This window comes from Labrus bergylta, chromosome 7, assembly GCF_963930695.1.
Source record: "Labrus bergylta chromosome 7, fLabBer1.1, whole genome shotgun sequence".
Lineage (NCBI taxonomy): Eukaryota > Metazoa > Chordata > Actinopteri > Labriformes > Labridae > Labrus > Labrus bergylta.
The window spans coordinates 25,009,314-25,035,283 of record NC_089201.1 but is presented as its reverse complement, the minus strand read 5'-3'; the positions used below and the strand labels follow the sequence as shown (position 1 = coordinate 25,035,283).

Genomic DNA, 25,970 nt, shown 5'->3' with positions numbered 1-25,970 from the left:
TTATCTCTGTTGCCCTACATTGCCATTCCCCACCTGAATGTGCCCAGCCAAAATGTGTAAATCCTTTTTTTTTTTTTTTTTTTTTTTTTTTAAATGTTCTACTGAGGAAAAAAACAAACATTTGCCATAGTTACTGGTGCATTGTGGGTCGGTTTACAAGCTGTTTCTTGTCATCCGAAATGGTCTCCCTGCACCAGGATATTTTATTTCCATTTTTCAATGTATAATTTCACTAACAGGCCTTGTATTCTAGTACCAGGATTATTTTAGTCAGCAGGTATACAAAACTGTATGCATGTTTTCTGGGATTTTTGTGGCAAATGGATTTTGTTTGTAAAATAAAACAAAGACAAAATGGCTAAAAAAAACATTTTTATTATGGTTTATATATTTTTTTTTATAAAGAAAAACAGGTTAGATAAGAGACCCCTCATACATGTCCTGTGTTCTTTATAAGGACCAGTGTTAACATGAATACACGGGGGCCAGTTATTCATTAACCAGATATGACTTTTATGATTATTGCCTTTTATTCACAACACATTCACTTGTTATGACATTTCAAGTAACTATAGTCATGCATTAAAAAAAGGCTTTTGACCTGAATCATTAAAAACTGTTTTGTAATGATAACCTGCAAATAAATGTGAATTTTAATACAATTCGCAAGTAAAATTAGATCATGAAAATAACATTAGAATATTATTTGTAAAGCAAAGTGAAAGTATAGTTACAAAGATAATACTGTTTTCACAAGGTTAGATTCTTCCTTTGGAAGCTTTGACAAAGATTATAGTGCATAAATTAAGTCACAGCATCATCAGCAGCAGGAGACCTACATACAGTGTTAGTTATCTTGTTTGGTGTGGGAGCAGCTGGATACACAGCAGAGATCTTTATCAGGCGTGCTGAGACCAAAGGAAACGATCGCAGCGCTCCAGCATCGTCTGGATCATTGCTCTGAAACAGAAACCAAAATACTGTTTAAAAAGTACTGTAGCATCACCAAACAGTATTTGTATAGCTCTTTAAAGGTAAAGTAAAAACACTTGTTGAGCACTGACAGAACCAAAAAAAAAAAAAAAAAAGTATTTCTTAATGACATTGGAAAACAAACACTTGGATCTAGTTTCAGTAAAATAGAAAATTCCAGAGTAATTAAATCTAAAAATCATAAACTTTTCCTGACATGGAAAAATCTCACTACTGTTATCATAAGCAACAATAAAAAAAGATTGCATACATGTTTTGTTGATTTCATAATCCTTCTCAATATTTTTCTTCTAAAGGTTTGATACCCTGACCCACCTCTGTCTCTTCTCAGCGACTCTCAGCAGCTCACACACCAGTTTGGAGTGTGGCGAGAGGGCCAGCTGCACGCCACACTCTTCCAGGACGGCCATGGTGCGGTCGGGCCCGGCTGTCCGAGCCAGCATCAGGGTCAGGCTCTCTGGGCTGATCTTTCCACCGCAGTCTGCTGAGCCGTTTGCCAAGCCGCTGCCGTTCACCCCTGTGACCTGCTCAGAGTCCACCTCACTGCTGCTCCGCTGACATAACTGGATCAAGAGCTTCCACTCTTCTAGAGTCTGGGGCTCAACACCTGAAAGATGTCACGATGGATGGGTATTTCTTACCAATAATGATATGTGTGTTATATCAGTACCTGTAACTGGTACCTTATTTGTGTATGTTTTTCTATGCCATGAGAAGCCTTTAATCAGAATGGAGACATTAAGTTGACTACACTACCACCCCTCCTTATCCACAAGATTTTCACACAAATACATATTTAGGATGATTATTCCTTAGAGCACTTAAAGAACTTTGCAATTGAGTAATATTTGGGTAATGTTATTTTAAACATATTTCTGCTCTGTCAGTTATGCCACACTGAACAGGTTGAGGATACTCTGGTACTAGCCAATCCCATTATTTCAAAACAAAGAATGCTATGATTGGCCTATAAATAGGGATGCACTTTTTTTTTTTTTTTGCCACTGCTACTTTGCTTAACATTACTTAGTGCTTAGCTAATGGTGGATTAATGTTGGGTCTTTGTAAATAATAGAATAATAAAGAGTACAGTCTAGACTTGCTCTTTTTGTAGTGTGTTGAGATAACATTTGTTATGAGTCGGCGCAATACAAATAAATATTAACTGATCGGTTGAAACCCTGACAAACATCATCCATATAAAGGAACTCTGCTCGAGTATTACCGTCAGGTCCCTCGAGCAGACTGATGTCATCTAGTTGACAGATGGTTGAGAAGGCGTCTGTGCGATGCTGCAGCTCACGGCAGAGGTAGAGGTAGCCCATCCAGTAGCTGCACACACATTATAAAGAGGGTTATACATGAAAATGCAAATCCACAATTCCCTTTGATGCAACACAATTAGAATTACCCATGACTGCGGCAAGTCTCTGCCATCTTTTGCTTGGAGGAAAAGTCCGCAGGGAGACCAATGAGAAGAGACAGAAGGCGTCCATAACCCCAACTGAAACAATGGGAATGCCACCTGCAGCAGAGTCACACAAGTTCACAATTCATTCTGTTAACTTATTGTGGGCGGAATATCATCATCATCATCTTTATTGAGACTCAGGTGTCGCCCCATGTGCAGAGGCTGTAGTCCCCGTCACAGGGGCCTTGGGTCCGAATCCGACCTTTGCCCTTTGCTGCATGTCACCCCCCCACTCTCTCCTCCCAACATTGCCCATCTCTCTTCAGCTGTCCTATTTAATAAAAAGGCAAAAATGGCTCAAAAATATCTTTAAAAATACTTTACCAGTGTCTCCACAGGGATGAGTGGTAACAGCATTAAAGTCTGAGTTCTGAGAATCTTTCAGTCGCCAGATCAATTTGTACATTTCTCGTAAAACCCCGGAAAGTGTTGCCTGAGAAACAATTCACTTGCACAAGCCCATTAAAGTTTTTGTAATAGTATCCTCAGAATTATCAGAAGCAACTCTAAGTTTGCATTTTGATACTCGGCCAGCAGAGGGGCAATTATAATGAGGAGTGCAATAAACTCTAAAGAGAATTGTCTTGACATGGTGTGAACACATACAGTAGAGCATTTGCTTGTCAGGTACACCGTTTTACTTAGTTTCATAAAAAACGTTTGATGCTTGACATGGTCCAAAGCCTAAGCGGCAAGGACAAATCTTATCAGGACAGATTAATGTTTCCTTCTATAGACCGCAACAACCACTTTCAAATCATAAATATTAAAACCAGTTCCATGCTTAGCTTTGAAGCCAAACTGATTGCCTGTGGTTTCAATGTATTCAGATAACCAATCTAAAAGAATCATCTCCTGGACCTTAGATACCACACTGAATAGTGCAATAGCCCGCTAATTATCTAAGCTCCCAACCATGCCAGCTTAGTTTTGTTTATTTCTTATTAGTCTCAAAATGAATACTAACTGAGGTTAAGTTTAAGCTATTGATTAAAAGAAAAATCAATGTTATTTTGCATGTTTCACCACAAACAGAACCAGACCTGGGCTGTCCATCCGGAGTCAGGGTGTCAGAGTGTTGAGGGGCGTCATGAGTTAATGCCAGCTCCAACCAATCCTGTCTCAGTGATTCTGGTTCAAGGAGGGACTGCAAAAATGACAACCTAGAGGAGGAGATGAGAGTCAAATTAATCGTGGAGAGCCCAATGTCTTTCTTGTCTTTTATTTGATAATTAAGCTGGAGATTTACCTGTGCTCCTCAGTCCGAGATTGGACCAGATTGTCCAGATATGCCAGGAAGTGACTCTGCTGAGCCATGGTCATTACATCAGCAGGAGTTATTGTAGGATAAAACTGGGAAAAGGAGCGCACAGCTGCCTCCCCGTGTTTCTCATACAGCCTGGATAACATCACAGTAAACTTACTTCACAAGGTCCTTCACAATTCTGTTTTGTATTTGATGAACATGTCAGAGACGTGTGTGTACAGACCTGTGTAAGTGAGCGAGGAGAGGAGGTGCACTCCAGGGCTGCAGCTCTCTCAGACTTCGTAGTGATCTCAGCAAATCCCCTCTCTGAATAACCTCCACCACCTTACTGGACTGAGTGAGATCTACAGAGAATGACAAACAGTCTATTTAGTTTGGTAAGTTCAAGTAAGTGGATGAACAGGATCAAGAAAGGTATCGCATGCATACAAATTCTATGAAACGGCAAGCTTTTTGTAACTTTAGATTGAACAACAAAGGTTCTTGGAGAGAAGACAGACGATGTGCAACTTTTATCATGAAAACCATTTAGGAGACGAGTATAGTATCTTATTTCAATGTAAAAATGTCTAGAAAGAAAGGGATTTGGCAAATTATTAATTTAACCACCTATCCATATTTTATCTTCACTTTATTTTATTTTAAGGTCAGGGATCTGACAAAAACCTGGTTTTAAGGAACCAACAGGTAATAATAATGTATAACAACTTATACTTTAAGACTGAAAATGATATATTTAAAAAAAACAGTTAGGAGATGTTTTTTCATTGAAATGGATCCGATTTCATTTTAAAACAGGAAAAACTTTCTCGATTTATCAGTGAAAATATAATCTAAGTGTGAAATATATACAGTTTACTAACTTATTTGTAGACTTCCCTACTTTTTTTATTTTGTGCCAGTCAAATTGACCTTTTTTTCCTTGTTCAAATGATTCTTTTCTTTATCCAGAACTAAAATGAAGAAGTGATCTATTGATCTAAGGAGAAGCTTCTGACCTAGCATGGCCTCAGTGAAGGAGCTCTGCACCTCCGGCTTCTCCTGATAACACAGCAGACACATTCTCCTCACTCGCTCTTGGTCCAGCAAGAAGAAGTAGCGCCGCAGGAAAGTTGTGCATCCTAAACCTTGTTCATTCTCCTGCTTCCTAAAACAGCTCAGCTCTGTGTAGAGCGTTGCCAGCTGGGTAAGGTTCGCCAGGAGATCTGACGGTATAGGCTCAGGAGTCACTACTCGCACCGGCTCTGGAAAAGTGGTCCCGTTTATAACCTCGACCCCATTCTCAGCAGATTCACACAGGTCCTCTTTTTCTCCGATCTGCGGTGGTTCTTCTGTCTTCTCCTCTGTAACGCTCTCTGTTGGTTCTGCTGGCATGCCGGACGACTCTTCTTGTTGCTCTGAGCTCGTGTTCAGATAATCTCTAACCCACCTCTCCTCTCCTGCTCCATCAACGTTTGAGTCACCCACAGCAAGTAGCCCCAGCTCTACGGGTCCCAGTATTCTCTCCAGCACAGGCAGCCACTCCAGCAGAGATTCCCCCAGGCAGACTGGATCCAGGAGCACCCAGGGATCCTGGATTTGAGATCTTGTGTTGGAAAAACACAAGATGCTAATTCAAATTCAGTTTACAGTGTTTAATATGGGGAACATGTTGTTTGAACCTTACAAAATGTGGTGGAAAACTTACATAGCTCTCTCTGTTGCAGATCGGAGTTCCTGCATGTCAGCTTCTGCGTTCGGCATGTCATCATAAACTCTGTGACAACACATTTTATCAACTAGTTTCATCTGATTTACTTTAAGTCAATAACTTCTACTGTAGAAATAGTTCTCAGTAGAAATAGTTTTTTTAGGTAGATCGGTACTTACTCATTCTCGATCTCCTCTGAGTAGGGCGCTGTGGTAGCTGACATTTCAGCCTGTCCACCCTCTCTAAATTCAGGACGTTGCCAGAGCTCCGAGTTCATCTGGAGGGTGTTGATCTTCTCTGTTGTCTTCTTAACAAAACTAGAAACACTAAGAAAAAAAAAAATAAAAAAATAAAAGTAAAGCAACCTTACAGGAGTGGATTGCATCAGATAGCTTTACAGTCTTAACAACCAGAGAGGCAGACAGAACCACAAACAGTGGAAAATGTGATGTTGAAAATGAAATGTCACATGCGTCTACACAGACGGTATGAATACTCAAAAATAGATGTGGGTCCTCCTTGTAAAGAGGAAGTAGGCTGTCTAAAAGCACAGCTGCGCTTGATTGATAAGTTATTATAAGGGGTTTCACTCCTATAAAAACAGAAATTGAAGAAGTACAATCCACACAGTGTGATTGGTGCTAAATCTCTGCAGGTTACAGTTTTGTGCATGTACTGTATATGACAAGAGCTGCTGTGATACATTCTACTATGGGACGCCTTGAGCGTGTCTTTCTGGAAGTTCTGTAGATGTTCACCTGTCTTTGACAGCCTGCAGTGCCATACGAGGGGGTTTGGGGCGGAATGAGAGGGGGAGGTGGAACTGCAGGCCTTGCTCAGATCGCTCAGCCTCCAAACGCTCACTGCTCTGTGGATCTGAATAAAGATGGGGGGCAAAAGCCAGAGGAAAAACACAGATGGATGGAGCACTGAGGTGGAATGATGAGCGGCAGATGACAAAGTGCAAGCAGATGGAGCAAAAGTGCCAGACACCACTATAGAGAAATGTAAAAATTAAATACAGCATAATGCACATCAAACAAAACATAATGGGGATGTGTGTGTGATACAATGGAACAGACAAGAAATTTAATATTAAAAGATTGTATTTGCAAAGCTTTAAAGGTAAATCAAGTTGTATGACAAAGCAACACTCCATTCAATGATTCAACTTTTCCTTCAAAGCAGCGGCAGAATCATTTTTATGCAAACATACGAGAGGTCAATAAAAACATGTATACACGTGATCATTATGAGAAACAGATCAAGTTAAAGAGTAAAATTATTGTCACATATATGTCTTGATAAATCTTTGGATGCTCGATAACTCAATTGTCTTTTTCGGCATTTTTCCACCAGGTTTCTTGTGTATTACTTTTTGTAACTTAAAAAGAGTACAAAATAATTTTACTCTCTTTTCACACTGAAATCAGGAAAGTCAGAGGAGGAATTTGATCTTGCTACACGCACACACATGCACACACAGTAAGAAACGAAGATGAAGAGTAACATTAATGAATATTAATAATTTAGCATTAATATGCTTCTTTCTGGTTTCATGTGATTGGATAAATGTCTGCTGGTCTAGAGTTTAAGTTTGACTGAGAACAGATAAAAAACACTATGTCCTTAAAAAGGGAAACATCATAAATAAAATACATTTGAATCTGTTCTCTACAGCAGAACCCTGTGTACATCATTTATGGATAAATAGATATCACAACTGGACCTTTAAGAATACTGTGTTTCTCTATTCATATTAATGAGAGAGAAACAAAGTGTAGGTGAATTTCTTTGGTAAACAAGAGACTAGAAAACTGGATTTTATTTAGAGTGAAATAAGACTGTTAGGGTCATTTAGCTCTTATCAAACAATATTATTACCAAGAGAAATCTCTGCAGCTGTCTACATGATTTCTTTATATTATAAGTATATATAATCATCTTTCTGCTTGACTTGATGTCTCGGGTTCAGTAAAGCAAAAATATGAATCATTTTGAAAATTGTAATAATATTTATGAATCATGTTATTAGTTGAAATAAAAGGTACATTTAAACTAAGGAGTCTTTATAGACAAAATAATTGTTTAACAACCTTTTAAAGCAACAATATGTAACTTTTCCACCTTCAAATTGTAGTTTCAAAGGACGATTTAATGGCACAATAACTTTCAACAGGGAGAGTGGTGTATCTCCCACGTCCGCAGCATGGCCTCATCGTCTGTTTACTGCAGTTTGTAACTTTGGTAGCGGGCTGAGGTCACCTCACGAGAAGTGCGCACAGCTTTACAGCACTAGTTCACACACAAGCCTTCAGTTATCAAATCAGTTTGAAAACTTTTTTGGGGACGCTTGTGGCGCAGTGGTTAGTGCGCGCGTTCCCCATGTATGGAAGCTGTAGTCTTCCAGATGGGCAGCCCAGGTTCAAATCCGACCTGTGGCTCTTTCCTGCGTGTCATTCCCTACTCTCTCTCTCACTCCCTGATTTCAGACTCTATCCACTGTCCTGTCTCTCTAAAATACAAAGACACAGAAAAAAAAAAGCCCAAAAATGAATCTTTAAAAAAATAAAAATAAACCTGTCTCGGTATTGTTTGATACATAGGCTGAGGCTAAGAGGAAGAGGACCGTGATGGATGAAGCTAAGAAGAATAAAAGCGAGTGACCGAGCAAGAAGCAGAGTGTACATCTCCGCAGATATTATTCATTATAGATTGTGACGTAAAGACAGGCTGTATCATTATCCGTGACATTGCTTGTCTCATGTTACGCAGCTTCACCGGGTGCAGAAAGTCATCTGGCCCAAGTTATGTCTTCAAATTTAAAAAAATCAATTTTTACGCCAAAGAGTTGTCTCTTTCTTTGTCAATCTTCAAGTTAGATTTATACATTTGGAATCCTACAAACCCATCGCAACTAGTAAAATAAATTACCCTTGCCAATGTAGCCACGGCCCACAGATATCATGGTAACAGTTGAAAACCCAACGCATACTCCACATGCGAACAGGGGGCTGAAGACGCTTGCATTGTCATATTTGCGCAAAATCCGGGAAGATTACTCTAACATGTCAGTCGACAGGGCTTTTTCGGCTTGTCACATCCACTGCTTGTAATCAAACGCACGTTGTCTAAGAAGAGTAGGCGTAACGCTATGTGTCTTACAACAATGCAGTTGCAGTCAAAGAGCTTTCATGGGAGTTAAAGCACACCAATACATATTGTTGCTTTAAGACAGCGGCCATTCTTTTTACTGAAGGTACTTGATCTTCTGATGGTCGATGATCTCTTACCATGATCCACTTGATCTTCATCATGCACAAAGCTGAACTCTTTGAGCCGCTCCTCCTCAGACATGGAGGGATTGATGATGGAGCTCGTCTCCTCATCGGACTGGCTTCCCCTGCGACTGATCACCCGGTAGATTCCACAGTCCAGGACGTTGAAGCTCTCCTGGATTAGAACTCTCCTGGATTAGAACATATTCAATATGAGTGCGTTCAGTGGTCATGTGTGTAGAATTAGAAACATTTATTAAAAAGGGATTGCTGTCCACAACTACTCTTAGCTTCTAAATAAGACAGTACAGAAAGAAAAAAAGAAAAACCATGATGTACAAGTATCATGTGTTATTAATTAACATGCAGTGCTGCTCTCTTGGGTTGTCAAAAGTTTGTCATATTTGCCGACTTTACAACATTTTAGTTCCATTGTTAAAACCTGCTTTTCCCTCACCAAACAACCCGCCTTACTGTAATACCACTGAGATACCTGCTGTTCACTAACTTAATGGTATCCATAGCAACAGCATATAATGGGTTAGGTAGATACAAAAGTACAAAAAAATAGAGGTACTCTGGTCTGCTTTACCTCGTAGAAGAGTTGAAGTACTTACATGTGAGGAGATGCTACTTCTACGGCTGCTGGAGGCGGAGTCTAGCGGCTCTAGTTTAGTGATGACTTCCTCCATCTGGCCTATCAGCTCAAGGTGTGTGCTGGAACTGAGCTGCGACCGAAGATGTTCAAGGCGGTCGATAGGAATTGATTTCCTGGCCTTAATTATAGAGGAATGATGAAAAAGGTTTTTATTAATTCTTCAGTTGATCTCAGCACACACAGAACACAGACACTAAGGTTATAGAGTGACCGAGCAAGAAGCAGAGTGTACATCTCCGCAGATATTATTCATTATAGATTGTGACGTAAAGACAGGCTGTATCATTATCCGTGACATTGCTTGTCTCATGTTACGCAGCTTCACCGGGTGCAGAAAGTCATCTGGCCCAAGTTATGTCTTCAAATTTAAAAAAATCAATTTTTACGCCAAAGAGTTGTCTCTTTCTTTGTCAATCTTCAAGTTAGATTTATATATTTGGAATCCTACAAACCCATCGCAACTAGTCTCGTCACATTAGTCAACCCACTGAGGATTGTAAAGCCTGCCTAATTATGGGCTTGTTACCCTTGTGCTGAAGGTATACTACAGTTTTTTGTGTTTCTGTTCTCAGGCCTTTCAATTTTCAGAACATAAAAGTCAGAGTATTATGTAAATATAATAGTCCAGATAGGACTGGAATCTGGTGTTACACTGTACCATAGACTGTAAATATTACACAGACTTGAGATCAGTTATCTCAGCAGTAGCTGCCATCTCACCCTGCTGGTGGTGATGATGTGCTGGAACATACAGCAAACTACAGCAGCCAGAGACCAGGACTCCCTCCGGAGCAGCCGTTCAACACATCGTTCAGCGGATAACAGGGAGAGGTGGGACAGGCGTCCACTGCCGTGGAGACAGAAGAGCTCATTTCGGTAGACTGCGATATCAACCAAGTCTTAGAAAAAAAGAAAACAGGTTCCAATCAATTTATAGTTAAACAAACAGAAACTAAATGTGTTGATTATCAACTCTAAAATGATGACATATTATGATCTTAGGAATGATAACAGATCATTGGACTGCTGAAATGATTTCTATAATTGTATTTTCTTAAACCCATGATAACACATTTTAAGATTCAGTGTGTTTCTTTTATAAAAAGGTTTTCTTTACTACTATTGCTGCTGGTATTTTTGAGAAGAAGATAAAGAATGTGCACCTTTGATTTCAGTCCAAAGGAGCACTTGTCCATTCTGAGGTGTGAAGATGTAAATAGCTGAATCAGTCCAGGTCAGCAAGTTTTGGTCTCTATACAAACAAATCAAGTTTTATTATACAACTATGATACCATGTGCATTTAATTCAGAACAAAGCATGTGTATAATCAATATAATTAGAATCAAAATAATTTGTGTGACAAGCCTAAAAATAATAAATATTTAAATCTTATCTAACGTTACCCCAAATATAGAAGTTTAGGGAATGCGATGGACTGGGGGGTCTTCGGCGCTGGGTTGTAATGAGGCTCATTTCTGAAGGTAACAGAGGAACAAAAGATAAAATAGGAGTTCGACCTTTAAGAAGGAGATTTTGTAGCAGGAAAAACGAGTACCTGTAAGTGATGAGAGGTAGAGGAGGACAGGCCAGCAGCTGCTTGAACTGATGTGTGCTAAGAACCTCGCCATTAAAAGTTGCCTCCCATATTCGTGATCCAGGGCGGGCACAGTACAGCAGGGGGGGCTGTCCGACTAATAACCCCCTGTTTTGAGGGAAAAAACAAGCTCCATACTCCCCATCCCGCTCCTTGTATCCCACTCGCCAGAACTTCTCCCTGAAGGCAGATAAAGATGGAAACATTCAAACCCAACTGACAAATGTCCACAGAGAAATATTTTGACAGAGCTGCTTTGATAACCCAATTTAATTTTTCTTCATGCATTAGTTGAAAAATTGTTTGTTGTTACCTTTGTAACAGTAGTTGAAAGAGAAAAACATTTCATTAACTTTCATTACCCACTTATCCTGTGGATAAGGATCATACGCAAAAACCACTTCACAACAAATAGTCCTGTTTCCCCAAAATGTGCCACTAACGAGGTCCTGAGTCTCTCTCCTTAAAAGACATCTACAGAATATGAAGCCATGGTGCTACTCACCTCTCTGTGTCACAGAGGTAGCAGCGGCTCAGGGAAGAGATGTTCAGGCGGCCATCTTGGTAACCGAGTTGAACAACCCTGGAGTCCACTGTGGTGACGGTCTGCACAGGGAACATGACGAATGCTGACCCCTACACAACAATTAAAAAAAGATTTCAAAACATAATCGAGCGTGGCTATAAATAAGAATAGGCAAAATAATGAGGACTAGAAAAAAGCCAGAAGAGTCATCTTCCTTTAATGCATAAAAGATTTTAAAAAAACAATAACTTTTCTGTGATGAAATAAATAAACATGTCACATGTACTATTTCAGAAAAAAGCTAGTGCGCGCACGCACGCACGCACGCACGCACGCACGCACGCACGCACGCACGCACGCACGCACGCACGCACGCAATCCCATGATCCCCATCCTGATTCAAAAGGGCACTAAACAATTGTGCATTGTATTTTAGCCTGCTTTATCTAATGAGCAAGTGGCCACCCTAAAAGTTTAATTGGAATCACTGTGCAGAAGATTACCCACTATCCATTGTTTTCATTGAAGACACCCACACCACACATCCATTTTCACTGAACAGCCAATGCGCATTAACAACGCCCCCCTTCTGCACCTATCACTGACCTCAGACATCACACAGAGAAGACAACTCCACCCCTCACCTCGGTTCTCTGGACTGCTTATTTCATCCTTTTAGCTTCTGTGTGTCCATGAGACTAAACCACTTCACACTACCACACACAAACATACTCATAGAATTATTCTTCAATACACGAGTGGCATCTCAAAGAGAGAGCGTGTGTCGGACTGGATTACCGTCATTCCATGTTCTTAGCGGACAACCTGTGGCGTCTGCATATCCTTTATAACCAGAATATAAGGTTCAAACATCACTGAGGTCTCGAGAGTGGTATTCTGAAACCACCGCCTCTTTTGTAATCACAATTATTACTTGATAATTTGTCATCTAATTAATTCCCAACTACTCTGAAAAATAGTTAATCATGTTAGATACTCTGAACACAAAGTTTAAGTTGAGTTCAAGTTTAAGTTGTTTAAATCTAAATCACAACCTATTGATGATGTGTTTTGATTTCTGACTGTAGGATGCTTCAAGAAGATCCAGTTCTTTTTCAGTTATATAAAGATCTTGTGGTGAGTCAAGTGATAAGTGCTGACGAATTCTGGGCCAACCGGTTAGGAGACATAAACAACTCGGACCCTGCTTTATTCAACAACAAACAGGAAGTTGGTATATCAGACACACACACTTTATATATCTTATATATCTACTACAACAAACTTGATGTTTGCATTACTTAAAACCTATTGTCTAAAGCAAAAAATATGTTTTAAGATCACTTTAAATCTAATAGAGAGGCAGGGCATTTCAGTTTCGGAGGAACCTCTACTTTAAAAAGAAACAAATACCAAATGAGGCAGAATGTACCTGCTCACCAAGTCACCTCCTACACAGAAAAACAGCCTCATAATAAAAACTTTTATATAGCACCTTTAAATGCAGATGTTCACAAGTGCTTTGACAGACAAAGGCATCCTTAGTTAAGCTGACATTTTTTCTACTTTGCTTTATAATCTTTTCTCCCTTGCCCTTCTCAGAAGTCTTCAAGATGTGTTTCACCATCTGATTGTTTTACATTTTAACACATTAAATTGAGTAATTCTCAATCCATATATAAAGTCTTTGAACTCTGAAGAGGAAGACGTTACTTATTAAACTTGTGAAAAATAGATCCGTAGTCAGCTGCATAAATGTCTCTATGCTTGTGGACTGTGATTATTATCTGGAAAGATAGGATCATAGAATTAATTTCCCTGGCATCAGGCTTCAATTAAGGCCTGCTGATTTGAACAATTATGGAGACTATATAAAATCCCTAGTCTGTGTTGAAAGTGCTTACACTTTTAAACTCTATTTTCTTTTTACACAATAGAACTTGAAACAAATGATTTCCCCGTAGGTAGTAATTACCTTGCCCAACTTGGAGGATCCTGCACGGAGAAAGGACACCTTGCCGCCTGCATCCCCGACAAAAACTCTGAGTGCGCTGGTGTCCCAGCAGAGTGCAGTAACAGGCTGACCTCTGTGCTCCCAGGACACACTGACCCGCTCTGGAGGACCTCGTCGCTCGAGCTGCAGCTCCCATACAACAACCAGACCCTGACTGGAGCAGAGCAGCAAACACAGTAAAGAATACAGGCAACACACCAGACGACCAGGGTTGCATTTCTGTTTCAGGGTAAATGTGCATGATGCATTTCTTTATTTTAAGGAGAGATTAAGACCTTGTTGCAACAGCGATAAAGTCTTCATCATGAGGGCAACATGCCACCTGAGTGATGCCTCCCTCCTACAAGACAAAGCAAGACAGGTCATGAGATAATAAAGAACACACACACACACACACACACACACACACACACACACACACACACACACACACACACACACACACACACACACACACACACACACACACACACACACACACACACACACACACACACACACACACACACACACACACACACACACACACACACACACACACACACACACACACACACACACACACACACACACACACACACACACACACACACACACACACACACACACACACACACACACACACACACACACACACACACACACACACACACACACACACACACACACACACACACACACCTAAAGTTCAGTCTGTATTTGTACACAATAAGCATCCATTCACATATTACCTTGTGAGTGAGGATGAGCCTTTGTTTCCAGCCCTCCCTCTGAATCAGGTGCAATCCTCCTGCTGATGTTCCTAAGGCTAGCCACTTCCTTGACACTGCCAAACAGGTACACTGTAAAACAAAACATTTACCTGTCTTTAAAGTATCGGTTTCTAAAGTCTGATATATAGTTCTGGGTCGAATCTACACTGTAGCATACGCCATAGGCTTGCTTAGCCCTTTACCTACACAGAAGCCTATGTACGTAGCCTGAAGTGCACCTATTCAAAAATTTAACAACATGTTGAACCAATGCAGACCGCAAGCCCTGTGATTGGTCCAGTGGGTACTCTCGTATTTCCTGTAGCGCCGTCATTTTCAAACGAACGCTAGAAGCCAATATTTGCAGTATAATCAACTTCTGCTTAATAATTAGCTCCAACATTATACGCCTGGTTTCAGCCACCATGGTCTCCTGTACACAAACAAGCAGAGGATGTGGTGAACTAACTAGCATAGAAATGATACTGCCAACTAGCGTTTGTTCAGCAGAGTATTGCAGAGCTACGCAGTCATACAGGCGCAGAGGTATGTCATGTTTGCATTGACGTAGACCACTACGGCAGACATAACAAAGGAAGTTTAAATCAGGCTTAAGGTTTTGATCTGAAGTTTAGTGCAAGTGTATGAGGTACAGGTCCCAAAACAGTTTAAATAAGGATAAATCACATCTTCTTCCTTTAAAATAATAGTATAATTTTATCATTAAAATGACCTACCTTTAGCCTACCAGAGTCTAACCGGAGAGCAGACAAAAGTGGATCCAGGCAGTCAAATTCTGCCAGTACATGACTGTAGTTATCTGGCACAACTGGTACAACTGGCATCTTCACTGGTGATCCGCTAGAACTGGGAGAGAACAAAACGGTCAACAAAGAAAGAAAACATGTAACCAACCATCAGGCACGAGCTGTGTGCCATCAGTTACTTTCAGTGCCCTCTCAAATTGATTGATTGATTGATTGATTCAATTTATTTCAGACATATCAAATAAAATCAAACATATTAAAAATACAAAACAAAAATGAAAAGCACAAAAATACAATAAGCAAAAAACAATGTTCAAATTATTTCACAAAAAAGAAAAAGAAAATTACATATATTCAATTGATATGCCTGAAAAGGAGTAGGAAGAAGTATAAAACTTATTTAATCCTACCCCTTTTCCACAGCTCAATAATTAATATTTATTAAATTAACTTCCTGTGTTCCTTATAATCTCTCTATATATACAATTTGCTATACTACATTTATGATACTATATTTGATATTTACAATCCAATGATTTTCCATACATATATACAACTTGATATACTATGATTTTTGACCAGTCATGAGAATTGTACACCTGTACAACACTTCAAGCTCCACCTGAAATCTTTAACGATGATTGCTTTGCTGGAGGCAGGAATTCATAAAAAAAATAAAAATAAAAAAAATAAACTATTTGAGCTGTGTTGGATTTTTGTACTTTAATATAGCACTTTTCCTCTTGGTAGTACTTCCCATCGATGTTTTAGAAATAAAAAATATTTTTTAATTCATTTTAATAATAAAAAAAAAAACTGCCACTCTGTTATGTTACTTTTCAAAGTTGAGATTTTTTTATGAAGTGATGTAACATACTTTAAATACTTAAATATTATTAGTTAACATGATAAGTGCTGATAAAAGGGGGAATTATGCCTCTCATTAAACTGCATGCCATCCTGCACAAGTCAGTGCACAAATGTGGCCATCCCAAAATGTGGCATGAAATGGAAAAAAAAAAAAAAACACATGTATTGTAAATGTGTATGCCCTTCAAAATAAGAGTCGCCTACATTTATTAAAAAAACATGACTCTTAAAGCGTTAACACAGGCGTCCAAGTTTCTGACAAGAAATGTGGTCATTTACTTTTAAAGAGTCGATCAGCCGGCTAAGACAACTTGATTCGTTTGAAAATATTATCGGCTTAATTATTGCGCTGCATTCAAGTGAAAGGGTCAATCTGAGCTCCAGTATGGCAGCCTGCATCACGGGACCTGTCTGCTGACACCAATGCTAACGTTTCTATCAAAAAAAAACAACAACAAAAAACTAGCTGGTAAAACATTTACACGCCTGAGATTTAATTGCACGGTCCAAATGCTTATTCTGAATCCATACAACAGTTTATTAAAACATTGTAATTCTGAGGGATTTTTTATAAAGCTGCAAACTCGCATAAGAGTCCGTGTATTATTTGCAAGAACAAATTAGCAAGCATGCTAACTGGCGCGATGGTGATGTTTCTGTCCACTTAACCGGGTTTGTCAGTAAAACTCACATAAAAGTCGGGACAGACTCACCTGTGGTACCGCTTCCGAATTGACTGCAACCCACTGACTCCAACTCACATCGCGATTTTCTTCTTCTAAGCAGGACAGGAAAAAGTCAGCAGTGAGTATCACGTCGGTCGGGCTGCTCCACTCGGCTGATATGAGGCCACTTCCTGGAAGCAGCGAGAGGGTTTCTCCAAACAGCTGCTTCACTGATTGCGGTAATTAAAAGTGAAACCAACTCCCATTTTTATCCTAATCAGCTGAAGTCATGCTGTAAGAAACGCAGCAAACTCAAAAAAAAATAAAGAAAAAGATGTTGATAACTAATTGCATTAACAAAGGTGAAAATGAAAGTCAGCAGAGGGGTATTGATTTTTTTATTTTTTATGAGAGACTGCAATTTTATTAGACATTAGCAAAAGCTTTCTCACTTTAAGTCAGATTATAACAGTTGTATGTTCAGTGCAGACAGAGGGTGCAGACATTACAAACCAGTGACAGTGTGGTAAGAGCCATACACACTGATGCACTTGAGTGTGAAATGTCTTTACAGTATTGCTATTCACTTTGCCTTTGTTCCACACACATGGACCCAGTGCTCAAAGGGGGCTCTTTTCATGTCCACGCTCTCTCACTGTACTCTGTGCAACAGTGAAAAAAAAAAACATGTTGGCAGCTCTCTGTTGCACATCAAACAGCAGCCTCTTGTCCTGAGTGTCTTTTTTGTGATCTTCCATCTGAATTTTGGTCATACTACAACACTTTAAAGTCCCGTTTAACCTGCAGCGATCTCCCAACCATTTAATAAAACAAACATACAAACAAACAAGAAAGAAACTAATTACAGTTATTTATAACTGAGATGCAGTTAAGTCTCTGTTGAACGGTTGGGGATGTAGCAGCATCCATCTTTATCCATACGAGGCCCACTGTGAACCACGTCTCCTCAGGCCAGCTGTGGTCTCTTCAAGTTTGGAGAGTCTTCACAGACTTTTAGTCCGAATACGTTAATGTCTTTCTTGTCCTCTCTTTGACAAAACATCAGACCTCAGGTTTTCCTCATCATGCGGCGGGTTTGCCAGATGTGGAACTTGTTATAGGCCGTCTGCAACATCTCCTCCAAATGCCCTGTGAGCTGTGGGAATGTCAAAGAGGTTTAGTGCTAGTGCCACTTGGTATCAACCTTGATGTCATCATTAAAGGCTAAGAGACTTACATTTGTACTTAAATACTGACGCTGAATCTTCTCCTGAAAAGGACGAAGCTTGGTCATCTGAAATCTCTCAAGGTTTGACTTCATTTTCATCACCTTCAGAAAAAGTTTGACATTTTCAGAACAGATTAACACATCATTGAAGAAGAAAAGTCAGTGGGTGGTAAAGATTGAGAACAAATGATGTGCTTAATGTAAACTACTACTAAATTGGCTTAAGGACAACCAGTTTAGTTTAATAGTGAAGATGTAATAAGGGTTTTAAGCATTAACCAGGATGGAAACACATGTTCATCTCCAAGCAAAACAAAATTCTACACATTAACCATAGTTTTGTTTATAAAAACAACACACAAAATGCTGGGATAAGCCAAAAAACAAAACATGAAAGGACATAGTCCTTAGCATAAACTGTTATTATTGATGAAATATGGTAGCTTCACTGTTATTTTTGCAAGTCTTTTAATTTAAACCACAGAAATGCATCTACTTGATTTTAATAAATAGTCCTCATATAGCTACAATTCTTCCGGAATAAGAAGTCCAAATTGTTTAGTTTTTGTAAATCATTGTTGTCATGACAGGGAACAAAACTGCAATGTGCCAATAATAACGTATCTGTATTTAAATCCAGTAATAATAAGAGTCACCTTCTCCTCTAAAAAGGGGGTGTTAACAGGGAAACAGGACCAGAAATGTCTCAACAACTCTCCAGCAGCTGCATAAAGATGCTTTAACTCTCCTTGAACATCAGTGGGTACCATCTCTGAAAGAAAAACAAAGACTCATATAAAGTGCAGCCAGGTCACCACACAGTTTGTTCACAGGTTTAATAAAGATTACTGGTCTGATTTTCAGGAAACTTGGGTGTCACAAATCACTTACATTTTGGTCGGATACTTCTCAAACTAACAAAGGAGTAAAAATATTGACTACTTTTTGACACTGGTGGTTTCTAAACAGTAGTGGCCAAGAGTAAAACATCTTCCTTGTGAACATATAGTTTCCCATAACAGTTGTTTTTGATGACAAATATCTTGATGTTATTTTAGACTTTGATATCTGCACATATTGCCATGATAATAAAGCATATTTCAACACTGTATTTCAAAAAATGAATGTTAATAATTAAGGAATATACCCTACGGTATATTGCTTTATTTGCAGATTCACATATCATAGAAGACTGGACGCTTTGCTTTGGCAGAGGTGTGCTCTTTTTAGTTCATGCCTAACTCAACTTGAGTCGGCAGATTACTACAGAAAAATCTTAAAACGGAAAACAAGATGTTTTTTTTTCTACCTGTATAAATAATCCCCCTCAGTGAACTTCAGAGCAAGACCAGTATTCCCCTGCCTTCTATGATTTTGACTAATGTCCAATCTCTAAGAAACAAGATTGACTCTGAATCTCTGTCTACCTCCACAGATGTGCTCGAGGCACCAACTTGGCACATCATGTTTTGTGACTGAGCAACACCACTTACGATTTATGGCTTGTTGTGCTCCTGCCAGCATGAGGACGCCTCCTGGAGAGAGTGCAGCAATGGCAGAAGTTGCTGAAGGACTGGACAACACCTGCACATAATATTTAACAGTTTAGTCCAGCGTCCATAATTTAAATAATCTGAATATTCTGGACATTTTGAAAGAAATTCAACCGTGCATTATTCCTCATGTAGCAAAAAAAATAATGTGAACTTAACACCCAAGTGTATGTGATCTTGAATCACATGATTGTATTTCAGTATATCAGATACATTTTCAAGACTGGGACGAGAATCAGGAGATCCTAACTTGTCACGATCTAAATCCTCTGACCCAGCTGAAGAATAAATATTTCAGTTTTTGAAAGTGGTGTTGTTTTTCCTGTGGGCTTATTTTATTACAGTCCAGTTTGTCATTCAGACTTTGTCACCTTAGTCTGAGAATGTTAACTATTGGATACTGTAAGTGTACTGTAGGTTAGTTATTACTGAGCCACAACAGAGTCTGTGTGCTCAGGGGAAGACAGCAGCACACCTGTCCACGATCTGGTGAATATGGGATGGCATGATTATAATCATACATGTTAAAGGGAGAGAAATCATGTGATCTTACTTGAGTGAGGTTGGGTTTGTAATTGACCATCTCATTCTGGATGCAGTTGACAGAGTTGATGATATCCTGGCTTGTTGAATACTGCTGGGACTGAAGTGGCACAGGACCATGAGCATACCTAAAACAGCACAATAAGGTTTTAAAAACAAAGCATTATAACATGTTACAATAAACTCCATCAATCTAAAAGAAAAGAGTGGACACATTTTTTTTGCACTTCTGGATTGGCTTCCTTTCTCAACACTGGAGGTTACAGCTTGATTCATACTGTTACATGCTGGAGTAACATTCAGATATTGGATGATGAGCCCTGGGTGGAACTTCAGCATTGAAAGCAAATGATTCAGACCCATAAAATGAAATACTCAATATATTTCCAAACAGTTACAAGAGGGAGCACACTGCCCATAAGCAGTGAGACTCAAACACAACAGATGAATCTACACTACTGGAATCTGGAGACAGACGCTCAAAATACTTTCAGTTAAATAGAATTTGTCACTGCTGTCTGAAATGTTTCTTTATGAAGATTTTAAAAGTCAAGTGTCAAGTCAAGAAGTGTTTTACGGATTCTGAATGAAAACTGAATGTGAACCAAACATACCTGTCCGACTTTTTGAGGTTTAACGCAACTGTTTTTGGTCTGTTCTCCCTTTGCAGATCTTCATATTCAATGGCTTCTTGTAATTTAACCTGAGAAAAAAAGAACAAAAACGTGAGTTTGGAACGGGAGAATGTCCATATTTAAGAAAACTCAGTGAAAGCTACGATGTCATCACACCTTCTTTACTGGTGGCTGAAAGAAGTCAGAATCCCTCGAGTTTCCATCTGTACTGCTTGTCTCACTTGCTTGGTCGGTTGGCGTTTCCCTTTAATATAAGACACAGTTAGCAAACATTTTAATACACTGAGAAAAAGATAACATATTGAGAAAGTAATTTTTTACCCCTTTCGTGAGCCTGCTGCTAGCACCATAGCACTGTGATGGTTGAAGCGTTTAATAATTGCAGCGTTGCTGCTCTCCTTAACCGTCCTGTTTGCATTAGAAGTTGAGCCTGCAGTTGCAGAAACGCCATAACCCTGTTTCATAGAAAAAAGGAAAATAAGTCTTGAGGTCCAAGGGCATAAACGAAAAAGAAAAACTTCAGACATTTTGGGGTAGTATGGTATTTCCCTTAATGTCTGATAATCCCAATCTCACCTCGTCCAATGTTTTATCCTCTAAGGACAGGAGGTCGACCAGCGGATTCTTTACCCCTTGAATCACCATAGACTTTAAACCTGCAAGAGACCGACTGTAAGCTTTTGCGTATATAAAAACAGATTTGTGGCATACTGTGAAATAACTCAACCGCTACCCTTTTCATCCTGCTTGGCACACTCTGAGAAGATATCCTGAGTTCCTGTGTTGATGCGGTCTCTGTGAAAATAATGGGACTGGAAAAAGCGTGTCCAGAAGTCCTTCTCCGTCAGATTATGAGGCACATTTTCACTGTACTTCTGCTTCACTGTAAGTAAAACATTTTACTTTTAGGAAACCAATGAAGATCATCAGTTGCTCAAAAGACACAGGAGAAAAGTATTGCAATTCATTATTTAATAAAATCACTCATCTATCATCTCAGTTGCTATTGATGATCTAACTTCAAAGTGGAGATGTAACTGATTACCTGCGGGGTATGTTCTGAAGATTGATTCAATAATGTCAGCTGTCAGATTATATCTCAAACCATTGCAGCCATCTGTCTGAGGTCTAATGTCTGCCTGTAGAGTATGAAGATAAAGTCTGTTAACCTTCGACTGAATGCTGTTAATGCACGGGGTGACAATGCTACGCTGTTTTAAAGATGAAATGGTCTAACTATGCCTGACTTGATGTACTCACCAGAAAGGCTCCTGATATACCAACTTCCTGTTTGTTGTTGAATAAAGCAGGGTCCGAGTTGTTTATGTCTCCTAACCGGTTGGCCCAGAATTCGTCAGCACTTATCACTTGACTCACCACAAGATCTTTATATAACTGAAAAAGAACTGGATCTTCTTGAAGCATCCTACAGTCAGAAATCAAAACACATCATCAATAGGTTGTGATTTAGATTTAAACAACTTAAACTTGAACTCAACTTAAACTTTGTGTTCAGAGTATCTAACATGATTAACTATTTTTCAGAGTAGTTGGGAATTAATTGGATGACAAATTATCAAGTAATAATTGTGATTACAAAAGAGGCGGTGGTTTCAGAATACCACTCTCGAGACCTCAGTGATGTTTGAACCTTATATTCTGGTTATAAAGGATATGCAGACGCCACAGGTTGTCCGCTAAGAACATGGAACGACGGTAATCCAGTCCGACACACGCTCTCTCTTTGAGATGCCACTCGTGTATTGAAGAATAATTCTATGAGTATGTTTGTGTGTGGTAGTGTGAAGTGGTTTAGTCTCATGGACGCACAGAAGCTAAAAGGATGAAATAAGCAGTCCAGAGAACCGAGGTGAGGGGTGGAGTTGTCTTCTCTGTGTGATGTCTGAGGTCAGTGATAGGTGCAGAAGGGGGGCGTTGTTAATGCGCATTGGCTGTTCAAGTGAAAATGGATAGTGGGTGATCTTCTGCACAGTGATTCCAATTAAATTTATATGATGGCCACTTGCTCATTAGATAAAGCAGGCTAAAATACAATGCACAATTGTTTAGTGCCCTTTTGAATCAGGATGGGGATCATGGGATTGACTCAAGCATTGTACAATGAAGGATATTAATGCCAACGTTGGGCTTAATGGTATGTTTGCCTAGCTTTTGGAAACAATGGAGATCAGAGCAATAAGTTGCATTAAGCCTTAGATACACAGACAAAAATTACGTTAGCGGGACAGACAGGACAGGCGGAGAACAGCCTGTCTGTGTGTGTGTGTGTGTGTGTGTGTGTGTGTGTGTGTGTGTGTGTGTGTATGTCTGACTATGCTCTCTCGCACTTCCAAAACGCCGTAACGCAATGTGAAGCCACAGACGGGGACACCAACATTAAGCCACTGCGGATCACTGCAGTATGAATATCTAGAGGCGTAATGACGAGGAGCTTTGTTCCAGTGCTGTGATGAGAAGGGCTAAAATTTTAAGGAACCTCTAGTGAGAACACATGGAGACTCGACCTGTTTTTCTCCTCCAGTTCCTTGTTGGCCTTCTTCTTGAACTTGGGCAGTAGCTGCTGCAGCAGTTCCTTCGCAGCCTCTCTGTCTTTGAGCGCCGTGCTCTCGTTGGCAAAGTGGAATGTGGTACTGTCTCCCGTGTGAAGGACCAGCTGGAGTTGAATTTTGGCTTTCCCATCTGGACTTATCTTCTGGCCTGTACAGAAAACACAACTTAACACACAATAATTCAACCACCACCACCAATTTGATGTCAGCGGGCACTCACAGCGAATGTCTGCATACAAGTGGCTGACTGTGAAGCGATCTTTGCCCTCTGGTCCCCAGGCTATACGTTCGGCCATCAGGTAAAGCGTGCCATCCTGCTTCCTCTGGCGAACCTTTTTCACCACCAGGAGCACCTCCTCTGAGAGTGACGCCATGGCTCAGACAAATAACTGGGAAAACAAACAAACAAACAAACAAACAGTCTTTGGGCATCAAGAAATGATCATTCACAGTAGTATTAAAACAACCTCACAGATAATACAAATTGAAATATTAGAATATTGGTCACATGAACATGTATTTTATGAAGCAAATAGTCTTTACTTCACCTGCTGCTAAAGAATTAACTTTAACGCCATTAACGGAAGTAAGAACAGAGCAAGCACCTTACGTTTCACTAATATGTTAAAACCTGAGAAACAGCAGAAACTGTGTTAACTCTGAGTCTGTGATGTAAAACAAGGAAGTCTCCGCTGTGTTGACATTATTACTGTCTACTAACCTGCGTTACGTTAGCTCCCGTGAACAGTGAAGAAGAGAGAAGCCTGAAAGGGGAAGTGTGCAATAAACTTACTTTACCTTTCAAATAAATCAATACTGAAACGAACACCTCGCTTTTCTTCAACACATAATCTCAACATGTGTTTTCCTTAGAGGTAAAAAAAAAAAAAAAAAAAAAAGAACAAATTGTTTGGTACAGATATTTCACTAATTTAACAGTGAACGCTCTGTCTTTAGCGCCGACATGACTACTAAGCTGTGGTACACTGAAAAGTGTCCGTGCGGATACAAATAGCGATAAAGAAATGGGTTCCAGTCCAGACACTGAAATATATATTTTTTGTCTCCGGTAAACGACAATTTTGTAACACTGCTGTTTATCCCCATTTGTGGAGACGACATTCATCCCACTTCTGATGGTGCAGCTATTTAAAAAAACAAAAACAAAACATGGCATAGTTTCCTCGTCTTAAACCCTAAAACTCAATACAATGGTTACCATGGGTCAATTTAAAAACTTGACCACAGTTCACTGTACTCATGAGTGTAAATGTTATTAACTGTAGTTACCTGCTTACTGCTTTTTCTTCTGGTCTTATAATCTATGTATTTTGTCTTTGTTGTTTTTTGTCTTTTTTTGTTGTTGCTCTTATTCGTTTTAATTGTACTCTCGACGTCATTGTAAATGAGGGCTTACCCTCAATGATTGAATGAACTCAGTTGAGAGGCAACTATAATTCTCTACTGTTTGTCTCCCGGTCCATACCCTTTATTAAAAAAAAATTGAAACCAGTTGTGCCAACAAATAATCTGAAAATTATGTTTACTATTTTCACTATCATCAAGATCACTTTTATGATCTGCTATCTATTATATCTGCTATTAAGTTAAAATGAATCCACTCCTCCCAAAAATGTTAACACTTATATACATCGAGACTGTTGTACAGGTGGTGGAGTGCAGCTATTTTCAGTGCTCTAACCAACCCTTGACCAAAACTGAATAATACTTCTGTTGAAAGCCTTGTTTTAAGTATTTCTCATCTAGTTTTAAAAACCTTTCAGCACGTTTTATCTTTTATAGTGAACTGGCCTCAGATTTTCTATCTGAATTTGCAAAGTTTTTAAAATCAAATTACTAAAGATCTTTGGACTGATAAAAAATAGTCATCGTAGGTGACTAATATTCACGTGGCCATGGATAATAATCGCCTTAGCACAGCTTTCATGCCTTTATTGGCTTCACCCAGGGTGTAGTTAAACCTACTCATTATTTTAACCACGTCCTGGCTTGGACCTTGCTCTAGCCTGGCCAGCATTCATGCATTTGTTACCTCTTGGTTGGATTATTGGTATTCTCTGTTATCAGGCTACCCTAGTAGGCCTACAGACTCTTTAGCTGATCCAAAATGCTGCAGCTTGTGTACTAACTAGAACTAGGAAAGGAGATCACATTACTCCTATAAAGAGTCTCTGTATGGTTCCTTATAAAATCCAAAATAGAATTTAAAATTTGTCTACTCACTTACTAATCTCTTAAACTCAGTCACCGTCTTATCTTAGAGACCTTATGAGCCATAATACCCCTCGAGAACAAAAACGCTTCCAGAAAGAAGTCGTGCTTGTATTACCTTCAGTCTCTAAATGTCCTACTGGAGGTAGAACCTTCAGTTACCAGGCCCATCTCCTTTGGAATCATTTATCAGTCAGTGTCCAGGAGGCAGACACCCTCTGTACTTTTAAGAGTTGGCTTAAAACTTTCCTTTTTGTTTGACCAGCTCCTAGTCATGCTGATTTACACTTCACAATGTTTTACTTGTATGTTGTTAATATGGTTGCTTTGTTTGCCTCTTTACAATTCTTCCTGCATTTCCCTCTATCCCGCTTTCCAAGCCCAACACAGTTGTGGGAGATGGCTGTTAAACATGAGTCTAGTTCTGCTCGAGGTTTCTGCCTGCAAAGGCAGTTTTTCCTTGCCACTGTAACTTTGCTAAATCTTGCTTCGTGCTGTGCTCACAGTGGATTAATGTTGAGTATTTGTAAATAATACGATAAAGATTTAGGTCTTGACCTGCTCTTTTTGTGAAGTGTTTTGAGATAACATTTGTTATTAATTGGCGCTTTACAAATAAAGACGGGTTGACTGATTGATTGATTATAAGGAACCCATAGCATC

At 39.4% G+C, this 25,970-nt stretch overlaps 2 protein-coding genes across 4 annotated transcripts; both read right to left on the bottom strand.

Moving 5' to 3' along the window:
- Window positions 1-359: 359 nt before the first annotated feature.
- hps5 (HPS5 biogenesis of lysosomal organelles complex 2 subunit 2) lies at window positions 360-16,732 on the bottom strand. Its single transcript, XM_020658945.3, has 23 exons — window positions 16,595-16,732; window positions 14,982-15,111; window positions 14,224-14,334; window positions 13,768-13,832; window positions 13,454-13,646; window positions 11,458-11,588; window positions 10,914-11,132; window positions 10,762-10,833; window positions 10,521-10,609; window positions 10,078-10,256; window positions 9,317-9,475; window positions 8,715-8,874; window positions 6,180-6,297; window positions 5,601-5,747; window positions 5,419-5,487; window positions 4,730-5,316; window positions 3,955-4,075; window positions 3,714-3,863; window positions 3,508-3,627; window positions 2,405-2,518; window positions 2,219-2,325; window positions 1,309-1,600; window positions 360-960 (listed from the first exon to the last, which is right to left on the bottom strand). Exons 2-23 carry the CDS (start codon window positions 15,087-15,089, stop codon window positions 900-902), a joined length of 3,372 nt encoding a protein of 1,123 aa, XP_020514601.2. The 5' UTR covers window positions 15,090-15,111; window positions 16,595-16,732; the 3' UTR covers window positions 360-899.
- A 207-nt stretch (window positions 16,733-16,939) lies between these two features.
- gtf2h1 (general transcription factor IIH, polypeptide 1) lies at window positions 16,940-24,061 on the bottom strand. 3 transcript variants are annotated; one of them, XM_065957138.1, is made up of 15 exons: window positions 23,624-24,061; window positions 23,296-23,464; window positions 23,031-23,223; window positions 21,766-21,931; window positions 21,551-21,644; window positions 21,239-21,388; window positions 21,082-21,161; window positions 20,827-20,960; window positions 20,662-20,749; window positions 20,485-20,573; window positions 19,881-19,998; window positions 19,268-19,358; window positions 18,431-18,546; window positions 17,784-17,876; window positions 16,940-17,702 (listed from the first exon to the last, which is right to left on the bottom strand). In XM_065957138.1, exons 2-15 carry the CDS (start codon window positions 23,447-23,449, stop codon window positions 17,616-17,618), a joined length of 1,653 nt encoding a protein of 550 aa, XP_065813210.1. In that variant the 5' UTR covers window positions 23,450-23,464; window positions 23,624-24,061; the 3' UTR covers window positions 16,940-17,615. The 3 variants fall into 3 exon arrangements, with proteins under 3 accessions (XP_065813210.1, XP_020514744.2, XP_020514765.2); XM_020659088.3 differs by having other exon boundaries at window positions 23,797-24,061; XM_020659109.3 differs by having other exon boundaries at window positions 23,874-24,061.
- Between the last annotated feature and the right edge of the window lie 1,909 nt (window positions 24,062-25,970).

Coding starts and splice junctions, on each gene's coding strand:
- hps5 (XM_020658945.3), bottom strand. CDS start 15,089: ATGCCAGTTGTACCAGTTGTGCCAGATAACTACAGTCATGTACTGGCA. Junction 5,488..5,600: donor TCAGAGGAGATCGAGAATGA/GTAAGTACCGAT, acceptor GTGTTGTCACAG/AGTTTATGATGACATGCCGA. Junction 3,628..3,713: donor TCTCGGACTGAGGAGCACAG/GTAAATCTCCAG, acceptor CTCCTCCTCTAG/GTTGTCATTTTTGCAGTCCC.
- gtf2h1 (XM_065957138.1), bottom strand. CDS start 23,449: ATGGCGTCACTCTCAGAGGAGGTGCTCCTGGTGGTGAAAAAGGTTCGC. Junction 21,389..21,550: donor CTTCAGAACATACCCCGCAG/GTAATCAGTTAC, acceptor TTTTACTTACAG/TGAAGCAGAAGTACAGTGAA. Junction 20,961..21,081: donor AGGATAAAACATTGGACGAG/GTGAGATTGGGA, acceptor TCTATGAAACAG/GGTTATGGCGTTTCTGCAAC.